The sequence below is a fragment of the Apiospora hydei genome (assembly GCF_038363865.1).
Source record: "Apiospora hydei strain CBS 114990 chromosome Unknown utg000005l_segment0_segment0, whole genome shotgun sequence".
Taxonomy (NCBI): Eukaryota; Fungi; Ascomycota; class Sordariomycetes; order Amphisphaeriales; family Apiosporaceae; genus Apiospora; species Apiospora hydei.
Window position 1 is genome coordinate 3,085,812 of NW_027117364.1, and position 13,291 is coordinate 3,099,102.

Consider the following 13,291-nt stretch of genomic DNA (forward strand, 5'->3'; position numbering starts at 1 on the left):
CCAGGCTACGGAGTAAAGCGCGCGTCGATCCGCGTCATGTCTCATCCATCGCCCTCGTTGCTAGGCTGCGACTCTTTATTGCGTCGCGGCGGCTGATGAATATCGTCATCTTTCAGCGTCTACGTGTCGTGTACGCAAGTAGCTGCTCCTTGCTCGCTTGCACCCGCGCCAACGTGCCAAGCACTTAGTCGTTTCGCTTCCGCCTACGGTTCGCATTTCGGGGTTTGAGGTTCATAGCAACTAGCCTTGTGGACGAATGTCTCGAGAGCTGAGTATGTTGGGGTCTCGTCTGCGACAGACTATGGGTCTTCGGGATATTCTTCCTGCTCCTGAGGACTACACTTGTAACTGTTGAAGATGGCCGGATGTGCGAGGAGGATACAGTGCGTCGACCTCTGGCAGGTCGAGAAATATTGGGCTTTGGGAAGTAGATGACCCCCATCAATCATACCATCTGCTTAGTTTTGGATGGTTTCGGTCACTCCATGACTGCCAACGATGAAGAATCCCTCCATGAATGATACAGATGTTGCTAGATTCCTACGTGTATATTATCATGGTGTTGCCAAAGGTGACTGGTGATATGGGTTTTGGTATAACGACAACCTGACTAGAAGAGTACCTTTGAGCAACATGCTGCCCCTTTCTGCTTCCTTCCAATTCATAGATATCAGCGTGCCCGATGTAGATTGAATGGCCAAGACGCTGATCAGGCAAGATAACGAGTGCTGTTTGACAAACACCTACACTTGCTATGTAAATTCGGGTCACAACTAGACACCCAGTGCTCATCCCTAGCACCAAATCTGGTTGATAATGGCCCTTTCAAGAACAACGTCCTCCTCATGGGAGATATTAGAGTCGGTAATCCCCTATTCGTGAAAACCGTTTGACATATCTACAGTTCTCAAGCCCTGCAACTTTGCCAAGATTGCTTGGATGTGCTCTAATGATAAACACACTTCACCTCAAAATTCCAAATACGACCCATTCTAGACCATATAACATGTATTTCTCCTATAGCCTCTAGCCAGAGAGAATATATATCGAAATCTTGGTCCGTTGTCAAGAGGATGTCATACACCATATGCCACAAAGGTTCGAAGGACACGATCCAAACTAGTACAACCAACCTCGACACTCTCGAGGCACCCTCGATGGATGACGCCACTCCTACCAATGACAGAAACGCGTTCTCTACACTCGGATCTAGTGTGTTCTAGCAGTTTAACAGACACTTGTACTAGATTGCCGAAAAGTCAGCCTTTGGTCAGTGTTCATCTCTGTGACTGATGCTGCCTGGCACTTGCAACTGGATGCCCTACAGGGGTCAAGTTGATTGAAGTTACGAGCGACATTTCACTTCATGTACAAACTCCAAGTGCCACGCTGACGTCGACTAGGTTACTCATTATTGGATGGGAGGCTGGGTTGCGTGTGTATTTCCAATCTGTCTGGGACTCGATATAAACGATTAGCATCATATCAGTTGAGCAAATTGAGAGAACGCATCCCAGCAGATAAAGTACCAAAGGATCTTTTTCTGATAAGTATAATAGCCTATGGGCCACTGCCATTCGACAGTTCCCATCTTCTCTATTTCTTTTTTGGATGCATGATGGGAGTTATGGTATGTGTGTATCATTCTGAGATCCTTGATCCTGCTTCTCGCCTTCTTAACCTTCAAGCATCCCCCAAAAGGATGGGAAGTACGTCCCTCGGAGGCAGTTTGCCAGCGGCAAGATCAAATATTGGACCATCGATGACATGATGTACAATGTCAGAACAAGCCTGTAACATGAAGAGATCTTTGTCGATATGTATACTGCTATGATCTGCAGAAGCCTCTGTAGTCCAATTTCCATATGAATCCCCAGGCCAACCAGCCTACCTATGTTAGGCCTCTCATGAACCCTGATGATACATTGTGGTAACACCAGTATTGAGATTTGCTGGCGATGTGAAGGATGGTTTTGCAACGAGAACCGCCATCTGGGGACTTTCTATGTAGAACTAGCCTTACTTCATTGTCATAAATATATGTGATGGAGTATACAGGCTACCCCTATTTGGCAGAAGTGAAGCAAGACAGGGTGGCTAGTAAATCTGGACTTTGTATTTCATTATAAAACCCGCGCATCTTTCGAATCGACTGTGATGTAATGTTACTTGTACTTGGGCATTGATGTGGAATCCCATAGCACTCACTGATCGCCCCTACGCCTGGAAAAGTAACGTCAGGGAGAGCACGAAGCGGAAGAGCCATCCTCACTGAGATATGAAGCCGTTACGTGATTACCAAGATAGCAAGATCTATGATCATGATTCGTGTTGTCTCAAACTTGCTCTACACCGGAGATACTGACTGATATACTCCAAGACTGAGCCGTGACTAGTACACATAAGTATATTGTAACAAGAGTGTAATTTTTGGACAGCGAAATGGGGTTGTTGTTCTTAGGGTTCGTTATTCGCAACCGCCAGGTACACAATCTTCGAGTAATCATCGTTGAGAATGAACTTGAAGTTTCAACGTTATTTCTTTTGAATTCAATCTGGGATACCAAATCATGTTCTGCTTTGCAAGCAAGCTGGTATATCAACAGACGAACCACGATCACGTGTCTCCTATCGGGGGACCATAACGAAAGCATTTGCAATCCAGTCTCCCTTTTCCCGGTTTCCCTACCTTGAATAGACAAGATTACCCAGCCACGCTTGAAACTTGGTTCTGGGTTGCCGATCTCTAGGAAATCAACATATCCCGCAAACTTTCGGCAATCTCAGCTGGATCGTGGTTGGGCTCACACAAGGGGATCTGTCACTCAAGTGAGCTTCGAATTCCCGAAAGAGCCAGGTCTACCTAACCCAACAAGACATGGGTTCAAAACAACGGTATGACAGCTGTTGTCTGATGGGATCTGCAGGGTTTTAATTGTATGGCCCATGTCCTCATGAATCATGGGATGGAGACTTGAGAACAAACAGCTCAGAACTTGCACATCGACCCAAGTGATCGTATTTTTGTATTTAATGGGACGAAAACCTGGCTTTTTCACATGTTGACCATGTGGATTCCAGCCATATTTACGATCAGAAGCATGTGCTGGCTCGCCATGTGTAGAGGCTTTTGTCAGACAAGCGCTATCGTATTGCAAGATACACGGCCATACCGAACCTGCCTCGTTTATGCAGGCACATGGGTTTCGAGTAGTCGAGAGCAAGCCCTGCCGAGTTTCAGTTGAGGACCTTCCAAAGCAGGATTCATTGCTTAGTCCTTCCTTTGCGAAGATGACTAGAACCAAGATCTCCAGGTGCCCCCACAACTAACTTCAGCCCCAAGGACGATCTCGTATCAGCATCGGGAACGAATTGCCCAGTATTGGTTCGCTCAAGATTTCCCAGGATCGGCGCAGCGTCGGAAAAACACAGTGCAGGATACCGATTCAGAAGCTCACTTTCTGTCAGCCGGGAGGCAATACAGCTTGCAAGCACATGAGAGGTTGACTTGCGGGAGAAACCAAATTCGACCTGTACTGGATATATGGTCTCTTTGTTTACTTGGCTGTTGAGACCAGGGTTCTTAGTTGCAAATGAGAACGACTCTTGCATGTTTTCTGCAAGCCTCCTGATATATCATATTCTCGTATGCGTGGGCGGTGTCGGGGCAGGATTCCTTTCAATACATTCGGTTACCGAAAATAAAGCAAGCTGGCGAGAGACATACAGCCACTCGTACTAGTATTCCAACTCTTGGTAACTTGATGCCAGGATCGGGCCAACTTTTGCTTACATAGCAGTCTCTCCACGCGTCCTGGTTGCCAGGGCGAACGAACGACTTTCTGCGATCTTCCTCATTCTATGTATAGATCATTGACTCTACGGGGAAAATCTTTTGTTGGCGCCTTATTGGAAATTAGATGGATATATGATCGACACGTCAACCGAGGCATCGGAACAAGTCCATGGAGGAATCAAAGGAGCCATGATGTGAGTATGACTAAGAATACGATAGGGGAAAGCCGGATTTGTACCATCCTTTACGATTCCTCACCGCCGTGCCGCAATTGCGTGCGTGCTTTGTGGTGGCTCATCCGTGCTCACTCAGCTTGTCAGCCTTTCCCCTACCACTTTTCCTGCAATGCGACCTCTCGTAAAAAGGCGGCCAAACGGCCGCCGGCATTACTGACTGTGGCGTCGATTTAATTTCCGTAGCTGCCGTGCAGCCAAAGGGAGCGAGTTGCTGTTGACTTAGCAGACAGGACTTATGGCGATCTGCTGACATCCTCCCTTAGGGGCCGAAGGTGAGGGATGCCAGCCTGCTTGACCGACGACTAGAGAAAACAGCGCCTTATTCTTGCGGGTAGCGTTTAAGATTCAATAAAGCAAACGAGTAAAAGTCGTATTGCTGCTGAGCAGTCCACTTATCCTTATCTCCCCGGTGCCGTACCGAAGGACTGGTGCTTTTGCTCCCCTTGTCGGTGCAGGCCTGACCCCTGAAGAGAGCTGCCAAAAAACCTGGGCACTTGGGTTTGCATGTGCTTTCAGCAAGGCCAGCTAGGCCAGCCAGGCATCAAAGCGCCTGCACTTTCCTTTCGGCTGGTAGCGAATACGACGATCCATCTTCTCTTCTTTCCACATTATTGCTTTGGAGAAAGAACTAGAAGGATCGCAGCAAATATGTAACAAATACCTACAGTTGAGCCGACAAGCCGATCGGGACAGGCTGACAAGTCTCGGGGGGTGGAGGTGGCCGAGGGAACTAAGAGAGCTAAGAGAGCTCTGCCGGATGCGGCCAATTCGCTCAGGATATGACGACACACCTGCCCACAATCTCTTGCTTATTTGCAAAATCTGCAGTGCGATTTTCATTTCTCCCGATTGATAATAGGTTTCTGGCCGAGTTGGCCTGTCTGACAAAGAAACTAGAAGCATCCTAGCTCGGAAATACAATATATATATGTGGTCCCTGCTGCTTAGCAGCAGCCACCGGTGCTGGCTAGTAGGGCTCGCATCGGTCGCGCTATATCCGTCCGACCAGACTTGCCGGTGCCTGAATCGCGTTTTGGAACGGCTCGATTGCCATTGACTAAGACATGTAGATAAGCAGGCAGATCAAATTTCGGAGATAGATGCGTGTAATGCGTGTAATTTCTAGCAGGTTACGTAAAGGATCTGCGCTCGTACGGCGGGACGAAGGAGCAGCTCGGGAGCCCAGAGTAGAAGGAGGAAGGAGGGAGGAGAGAAGCACTTCTGTAAGCTGCGCTTGACAGCGAGACATACAGCGGGATGATGGTTCGATGGGTTGAAGAAATGGTCGCCCATCGCGATCCTTGTTGGGTGTGGTCAAAAAGCGCTCTCTCGTATCTCCTGGTGTCGGGTCGACCGGCCATTCCGCTGTGGGCATCGCGGCCACGTTTAGCCCAAGGTTGACGTTGACTAGCGGTGTTGGTAGCCTTCTAGCCTGCTAGTTGTGCTCGGTTGTGCAAGACGCAGTGGGTTTTTTCGCGAGCTGCCTGTGGCCCTGTGGCCCTGTGGCCTTGTGTGTGCCCGCTATTTTCGCCCATTCCGCGGAGCCGCAGTGGGGCGGTGGGTGGCCTTTGCTCGCAAAACCTGGCATCGCTCGCATCGCTCGACAGTCACCAACACAAAATAGACAGCCCCAAAGCCTTCTGCCCAAGCCAACAACAACAACGGCCCACCCACGCTACCACCTTCGCTACGTCACGTACGTGTAGCGGGCAGGACAAGACAGGACAATACAATACAAGACAGGGCATTCAATTGCCTCATGGAAGCATGGCGGCGTTCCTGCTAGGCTTACGCTTGGGGAAGCTACGTGGTACGAAAAGACTGGGAAGGCATTCGCGAGACCGGCACATAGGACACGCCGATCCATACGCTACACAACATCACCAGGCTTAGGCTGCTCCTCTCTTCGGCTCTACTAGTAGAGCAAAGCAGACCGTTCCTGGATTGAAGAGCGGTCCCAAAAGGACATGTCTATTTACAGACTCTGAAGTCTATCAGGAAGACAGAGGCGACAGGACAGCAGACAGCTCACCAGGAAATATGATGATCAATACACAGTCCCTGTGGAAATCTCTTCAAAATTCTCCTCACAAACGAAATTCTAGAAGGGCCTTTCTCCGCGACCGCAGTATGTTGACATGGCTCCAGCGGCAGACCCAGAGAGAGTTGGCAGGGGTAGTCGCTGACAGGGCGACGAATGCTTGATTGCTTGGAGGGAGGGGATGCTGACGTGCCCGGAAATTGGAAATTGGGTGCAGATGTGTAGATTACCCCGCCAGCATCGTCGGCCATCTCGCTCCCCCAGCCTTTCCCAATACCGATGGGCTCGTATGGCAATGGGCGGGAAAGGGCAGGAAACGAGTGATGTCAGGCAGAAGCTGGTCAGGTTCTGGTCAGGTTCGTATCGCCCAGAAGGTGCCTGAAGCGGAAAGTGGTGGTGTCGCTATTGTCGCTATTATTAACCAGCCGTGGTGGGAAAAAGGCCTTTCACGAGCTGCTAGTGTCTGCTCGCCAGTCGCTATGTATTTACTTGCATACACGAGCCCGAGTGGGCCGGTGCTCGTCACCCAATCATTCCGCATAAACGCTGGCTCAGCCTAGGCGAGCCATGCCCAAGGCGGACTAGCTGCGGCGTCTTGCTATTCTGCACCGCGGCCGTTTTGTCCAACGGTGGGCCATGCCCGGTAAGGGACGGGGCTGGTCCGGACGATCGGGTTCTTGCAGTAAACAAGGTTGGCAAGAAGAACATCGGCCCCCCTTCACAATCGCTCATTGGCGATACGCGCCTCCAAGGAATCCATACGACCCCTGCCGCTCCACTGACAGGGGTAGCCTGGACGGACGATTGGGCAACGAACAGCTCTGTACAGTACTTCGCGCAGCTCACGCAGTCGCTGACGTTCGATGCTCTCCATTCGTGATGAGGACTGGGATGGAGCTCTTCGGAGCATCCCAAGTCCACTCCTGTCATCATTGGAAGAGGTTGGCTCCGCAGCATCAGCCCACAAGAAAAAGGCATGCCGGGGGGCGATCCAGTGGTTCCTTTTGATATAAGAGCTGCGTTCTGCCGCCGTTCAACAGAAGCCGTACAACCCACGCTCCTCAGTTGCTCCCGACAATCACCAGCAGCAGCCACCAGTCACTCGCTTATCTGGTCGCACGTCTCGTCGTTAAGGCTGTCCTGTTACTTACACAACTCGACACTAATACGTTCGCTCTCGAAACCTTGTTCGACTAATATCTATAATCTAATCCAAGCAATGTCGACTGCCCGTTTCGCCCTCGGCGCCCTGGCCCTCACCGGCCTGGCGGCTGCCAACCCCATCAAGCGCGGCTAGTAAGTCACCAGCATCCCGACTTGCAAACAAGTCAAGAGTTTTGCGATACTAACATGCCGTGATAGCCCTGTCGTGAACCCGACATACCCGACGGTCCAGCAGCCCACGACCTCGGCTCAGCCCGACTACCCTGTCGTCGAGCAGCCCACGACCTCGGCCCAGCCTGACTACCCCGTGGCCCCCATCAGCAGCACTTCCGTTGTTGAGACCACTCCGGCTCAGCCTGACTACCCCGCGTCGCCCATCAGCAGCACCTCCGTTGTCGAGACCACCTCGACTAAGCCCGAGTACCCTGTTGTGGCCCCCAGCTACTCTACCAGCACTGCTGTTGAGACTACGTCGACTGCCCCGGTCTACTCCGTCACGTCGTTGACCAGCACTTATGTTGAGTCGACCACGTCCTCGGCCCCGGTCTACTCCGTGTCCAGCACCGCCCCTATTGAGTCGACCACCTCGTCGGCCCCGGGCTACCCTGTCTCCTCCCTGAGCAGCACCGCCCCTATTGAGTCGACCACCTCGTCGGCCCCAGTGTACTCCGTCACCTCCTTGAGCAGCACTGCTCCCGTTGAGTCGACCACCTCGTCGGCCCCGGTTTACTCCGTCTCGTCGCTGAGCAGCTCGTCTGTCGTGACTACATCCTCCAAGCCTGGATACCCTGTTGAGACCCCCAGCTACTCCGCTAGCAGCGTGTCCAGCTCTTCCAAGCCCGTCTACTCAGTGTCCAGCACGGCCGTTGAGTCCACCACCTCAAGCAAGCCTGGCTACCCCGTCCAGACACCCAGCTACTCTGCCAGCTCGCTGTCCAGCACTTCCACCAAGTCTTACAACACCACAGCACCTGGCTACCCGGTTTCCAGCCCTAGTCAGCCTGGCTACCCGGTCACCACCCCTGAGACCAAGTACACCGTGTCTACGATCTACCAGACTTCCACCTACTCTGTGACCAAGTGCGCTGCTACCGTCACCGACTGCCCCGCCACCACCAAGCCGTATGTGACCACCGAGACTGTCTCCGTCGGCACCACCACCTGCCCCGTCAGCGAGGTCTCTTCTACTCAGGCTACTTCGTACCCGGTCACCACTCCGGTCACCACCGTTCCTGAGTACCCTACCGTTCCCCAGTACCCTACCGGTTACACGACCTCCACCGTCTACTCGACCAAGACGTACTCGGTTACCAAGTGTGCTGCCACCGTGACCGACTGCCCGGCTACTACCAAGCCCTACGTTACCACCGAGATCCAGACCACGGTCACCACCTGCCCAGTTTCTGAGGTGTCCACCACCCACGCTACCACCACTGGCACTGTCTACCTGACCACCAAGCTGCCTCCTTACCCGACCGCCAACGTCACGATCCCGGTTTACCCTACTTCTTACCCTGCTCAGCCCCAGCAGCCCGAGCAGCCTACCTACCCTGCCCAGCCTCAGCAGCCTACCTACCCTGCCCAGCCTCAGCAGCCTACCTACCCTGCCCAGCCCCAGCAGCCTACCTACCCTGCTCAGCCCCAGCAGCCTACCTACCCGGCTCAGCCCCAGCAGCCCGAGCAGTCGACTTACCCTGCCCAGCCTCAGCAGCCTACCTATCCGGCTCAGCCTCAGCAGCCTGAGCAGCCTTCAAGCTACCCGGCTCAGCCCCCGGCTCCTACTTACCCGGCTCAACCCCAGCAGCCTGAGCAGCCCGAGCAGCCTGAGCAGCCTGAGCAGCCCCAGCAGCCCCAGCAGCCTTCCAGCTACCCGGTCCAGCCTCCTGCTCCCACCTACCCTGCCCAGCCCCAGCAGCCCCAGCAGTCGACTTTCCACAGCTACCCGGTCACTCCCATGCCCACGCCGACCAAGTCCAGCTCCACCCCCTACCCCACGGGTAGTGCTCCCCGGTGGTCACCGCTGGTGCTTCCCGCATGAACGGCGCCGCTGCCGCTGCCGGTGTTGTCGCCGCTGTTGCTTTCCTGCTGTAAACAAACCTTAATTGGTACGCTTCACGATCAAAAAGAGAAAGCAAGTCGCAAGACGCCATATGGGAAGGCAGAGGAAGAATGTGATTAAAAGCATTGGAAAATAAGTGTGTCGGCGGAAAGTGGTTTACTCGAAACCCGAAACGAAAAGCCAATCCAAAAAAATCTTCTTCTCTGTGTCTACTTTTACTTGATAGTATAATGTTTTTCTTATTCACTCATCACTCAACACTAATCATGTTGAACGATGTTTCACTTTTTCGGTTCGCTACACTCTCTCACTATAGAAATGGGCATTGGTCAAGGATATCACAAGAGGGAAAAGGAGGGGAAGGAAGGACCTTATTTGGGATATGACTTGATGATTTTTTATACCACCTACCACCGACACACTCGCACATCGTTGGAAGGATGGATTGGAATAGAAGATATATATAATGATATAAATCGTTCACTATTTCGAATTGCTCGTATCATCCAGCATCATGTGACCTTGCCTGAACACTGACAGTACCAGAACGCTTAACAGTAAATAGCCCTCAACATCAGCATTTCGCCCCAAGACCAGATTTATTTGGGGAACACACAGTCGTAGCCCGAGTAGGGAATGGACGATTGTGTCTCATGATGTGTAGTGGCTCTACGGCGTATTGTTGAGGGCGAGCAGCGATGTTGCATTTCAGTTCGACGTATGTAGGGCGCATAAGGTGAAGTGGTGGGAGAGTCGGGCCACCACGTGCTGCAGACAATATCGTGACCAACTCCGTCCCTAAGCGAAGAGGCACTGGTAAAAATAGCATATTCTTCAATCAATAAAATGTGGTTGTGGTATGGGCTTTCTAAAGGTGGATGGTCCATCCAGTTGGGTCTTCCCATTTCCTGTAATGGCGGTGGATGAGTAGGACGTCCCCGGGCCAGAATCCTTTCCGGGTCAAACTCACAGCCGAGACATAAGTCTCGGATCTCGGGTTCGTTGCTCTACTTGGGGGGACACATGGAAACCCTTACATCGTCTTGTAAGTTTACAGCAAGTAGATAGGGTGCGGTCGGGTGCTACGACATGGTGCGATGCCATGCTCAATCACAACTACCTATCAACAGAATGGCGCTGCTAAGATGATGGATTCTCGTGATGAAGATGGTGAAAACCAGTTTTATTCCCATCACAGCCTGGCCAGTTCTTATGTATTGCCCGGGCTAGAAGGACTTCATGTGTCTCTTGGAGACGGGTCTGGAGAGCGAACATCTTAGGGCTGAGGCACGAAAGGACTTAAATATATCTGTCTTGAACCTCATGGGGAATCTTTATGTATCTGAAGTTTTTTGTCATTAGCATCAACCTATCGGGAAGTACTTTCTCGCTATTACCCCCAATGCCAGGTGTAGAATCATGATCAGTCTACGCTCAAGAGGACGTGGACCTCCGCCTATGGTCCTAACCAGCAAGAGGCCCAGTCGGCGTTGAAGTGCCATATGTATCCATGTACAGGTTCAGTTGTGGCTCCCCAAAGAAACCTCTTCAATATGCCAGTGTTTCCCCAACGCCTCTAGAGCCTTCCATCCATTACATGCTGTGGGTGCCCGCATAGTTCCAGTCGGGAGAGGGGGTTCAGGTCTCCTTGGGTGGACGACGGAACAAGGGGCACTGCCACTAAGACATGCCTCTACAACAGCAGAAGGCGATGCCTGAGATAAGCTTTTGTGTCGACCAACTCTACTATCATTCGTCCATTATCCTGAAAAGTCACTAAGGATATTTTCGTTAGGCGGGTAGGCCTATTTCCTTCGAGGCTTCTGTCGGCGCAGCTCAGTAGTCTTCTTCGTCGTCATCGTAGGCTGGCCGAGCATCGAAGTAGCGGTGGTTGCAGGCCTGCTTCGCAGAGATACGGCCAGCCGGATCATACTTCAGCGTCAGCTCCAGAAGTTCCAGGCCGTACTTGTCGAGGTTGCTGCACAAGGTCTGCGAGTAGTCACGCTGCCACTTGGGGAAGGACGACTTGAAGTCGGGGTACGACGTGACACCGGGCCAGGTCTCCTCGTTCGGGGTGCCAAGCAGTCGGAAGGTCTTGAAGATCTGGTCAATCTCCGAGTCACCCGGGAAAAGCGGCTTCCTTGTGCACATCTCGGCGAAGATGCAGCCGACGGACCACATGTCGACGCCGGTCGCGTATTGCCGACCTCCCAGCAGAATCTCGGGAGCTCTGTACCACAGGGTGACGACCTCGTGGGTGTATGTGCGCAGAGGTACACCAAAGGCGCGGGCGAGACCGAAATCGGCGAGCTTGAGGTTGCCCTCTCGGTTGATCAGCAGGTTCTGCGGCTTCAGATCGCGATGGATCACGCGGTGGCTGTGGCAGTATCGTACACCCTCGCACAATTGGCTCATGAACTTCTTGATAATAGCATCGCCCAAGCCAAGGCGACTCAGCTGGATGCTGGAGCCCTCGGGGAGGGCCTTGCCTCGTCCACCATCGGCCACGGGCAGGGCCTCCATGTACTTCTTCAGATCCAGGTCGAGGAACTCGAAAACGAGGTAAAGCTTGTGGCCATCGGCGTGGACAATGTTGAGCAGCTGGACGATGTTGTCGTTCCGCATCTCCTTCAGGAGGGAGATCTCACGGATGGCAGTCGAAGGGACACCCTCATCCTCGGCCTCGAGTCGGATCTTCTTCAGGGCGACAATGCGCCCATCGTGTAGCAAGTCTCGAGCTTTGTAAACCACACCGTAGGTGCCTATGGGAGGGAGGCAGATGCATCAGCAAAAAGATTGCATACTGGATGGAAGGGGAAAACCGAAGCAAGGGCTTGCAGTGCACCAGGGGTTGAGGATTACGTACCTTCACCGATCTTCTCCAACTTTTGATAGTTCTCCATGGCGCCAACACCTGCAGTCGCTAATTCGATCGAGAAGACGGGTTTCGAATAGAGCTATCGTGGCCTAGTACTTTGTGACAAAGAGGAGGCAATCCGGAATCGCGAGTACGAGGAGCCCGGGAGATGTTCGTTGGCTGGTTGCGACACAGACTCTGATCTCGGCTGGATCAATGGTGGGGTGGATTCGCCAAAGTGCGTGTTTGGACCAAAGGGGGAAAACGAGGGGCAGCCCGTAGAAACAAGATCGAAAGGCTGAAAGTAGCGACGGGAGGAGAGCGAGAAAGAGTAAAAAAAGGAAACTAAACAAGAAGCCTCGTCGGGAGGGCTTGGATATCGTGCGCGCGCAATGGAACTTACTGGGGGCTCTAGTGATTGGACTCCTTCAACGAAGAGGAAGGGATGGGCTTGGGGATGGTGTTGTGTTGTTGTTGATCTGTTGACCACGGAAACCAGAAGACCAGACCAAAGTAGCTTTTTTTTCGTCTTGACTGGCTGCTGCTGCACTGCTGACAGCCACAGGCTCTGGAATTCAGACCGATTCGATGTGCTGTTCAGATGCTAGTGCCAGCCAAACCTACTGCAGCACTACTTGGGTAGGTGCCTAGGCTGCTGGTTGCCTACCTACTTACCAGATGGACCCTGGACTGGAGGCCAGAACAGGCGAAACAGGCCTTGACCGACCTGACCTGTCGAGCCCACTAAAACGCGCGCCTTGGCAGTCCGGCCTCTGCAGGGTTCTGAGTGGTTGTCAGTGTTATTAATAAACAAATCTGGCGCGCTTAGCTGTCATGCATACCGCGATCTGTGGCTTGGCCGTCGCGTTGGCCGGTGGCTCCCTCTGTGTGAGTTGGTGAGCCACACCCTCTGCTTCTGCTATCTTATCTAAAGTCCGCACTTTGCTCTGACTGCCCCTCCAAACCAGCACATCGTCACACGCACGCCCATGGAGGTTTATTAATGAATGAATCTAACGATACTAGTATGAATTGACGCTTCAAGGAGCATTGAGTAATCGAAACACCTTTTCTTGCTTGTGCACTGAGCCCAATTTGGCAATTTTGTCGGTATACAAATCCGATAATCGAATGAAGA

At 52.4% G+C, this 13,291-nt stretch overlaps 2 protein-coding genes across 2 annotated transcripts; one reads left to right on the top strand and one right to left on the bottom strand.

Annotated features, from left to right (window-relative positions):
• Positions 1-7,292: 7,292 nt before the first annotated feature.
• Positions 7,293-9,275, top strand: PG997_006406 (uncharacterized protein; the record flags this gene model as incomplete). Its single annotated transcript, XM_066810721.1, has 2 exons — positions 7,293-7,369; positions 7,436-9,275. 2 exons carry the CDS (start codon positions 7,293-7,295, stop codon positions 9,273-9,275), a joined length of 1,917 nt encoding a protein of 638 aa, XP_066669644.1.
• A 1,857-nt stretch (positions 9,276-11,132) lies between these two features.
• PG997_006407 (CMGC/CDK/CDC2 protein kinase) lies at positions 11,133-12,199 on the bottom strand (the record flags this gene model as incomplete). Its single annotated transcript, XM_066810722.1, has 2 exons — positions 11,133-12,058; positions 12,163-12,199. 2 exons carry the CDS (start codon positions 12,197-12,199, stop codon positions 11,133-11,135), a joined length of 963 nt encoding a protein of 320 aa, XP_066669645.1.
• Positions 12,200-13,291: the final 1,092 nt, after the last annotated feature.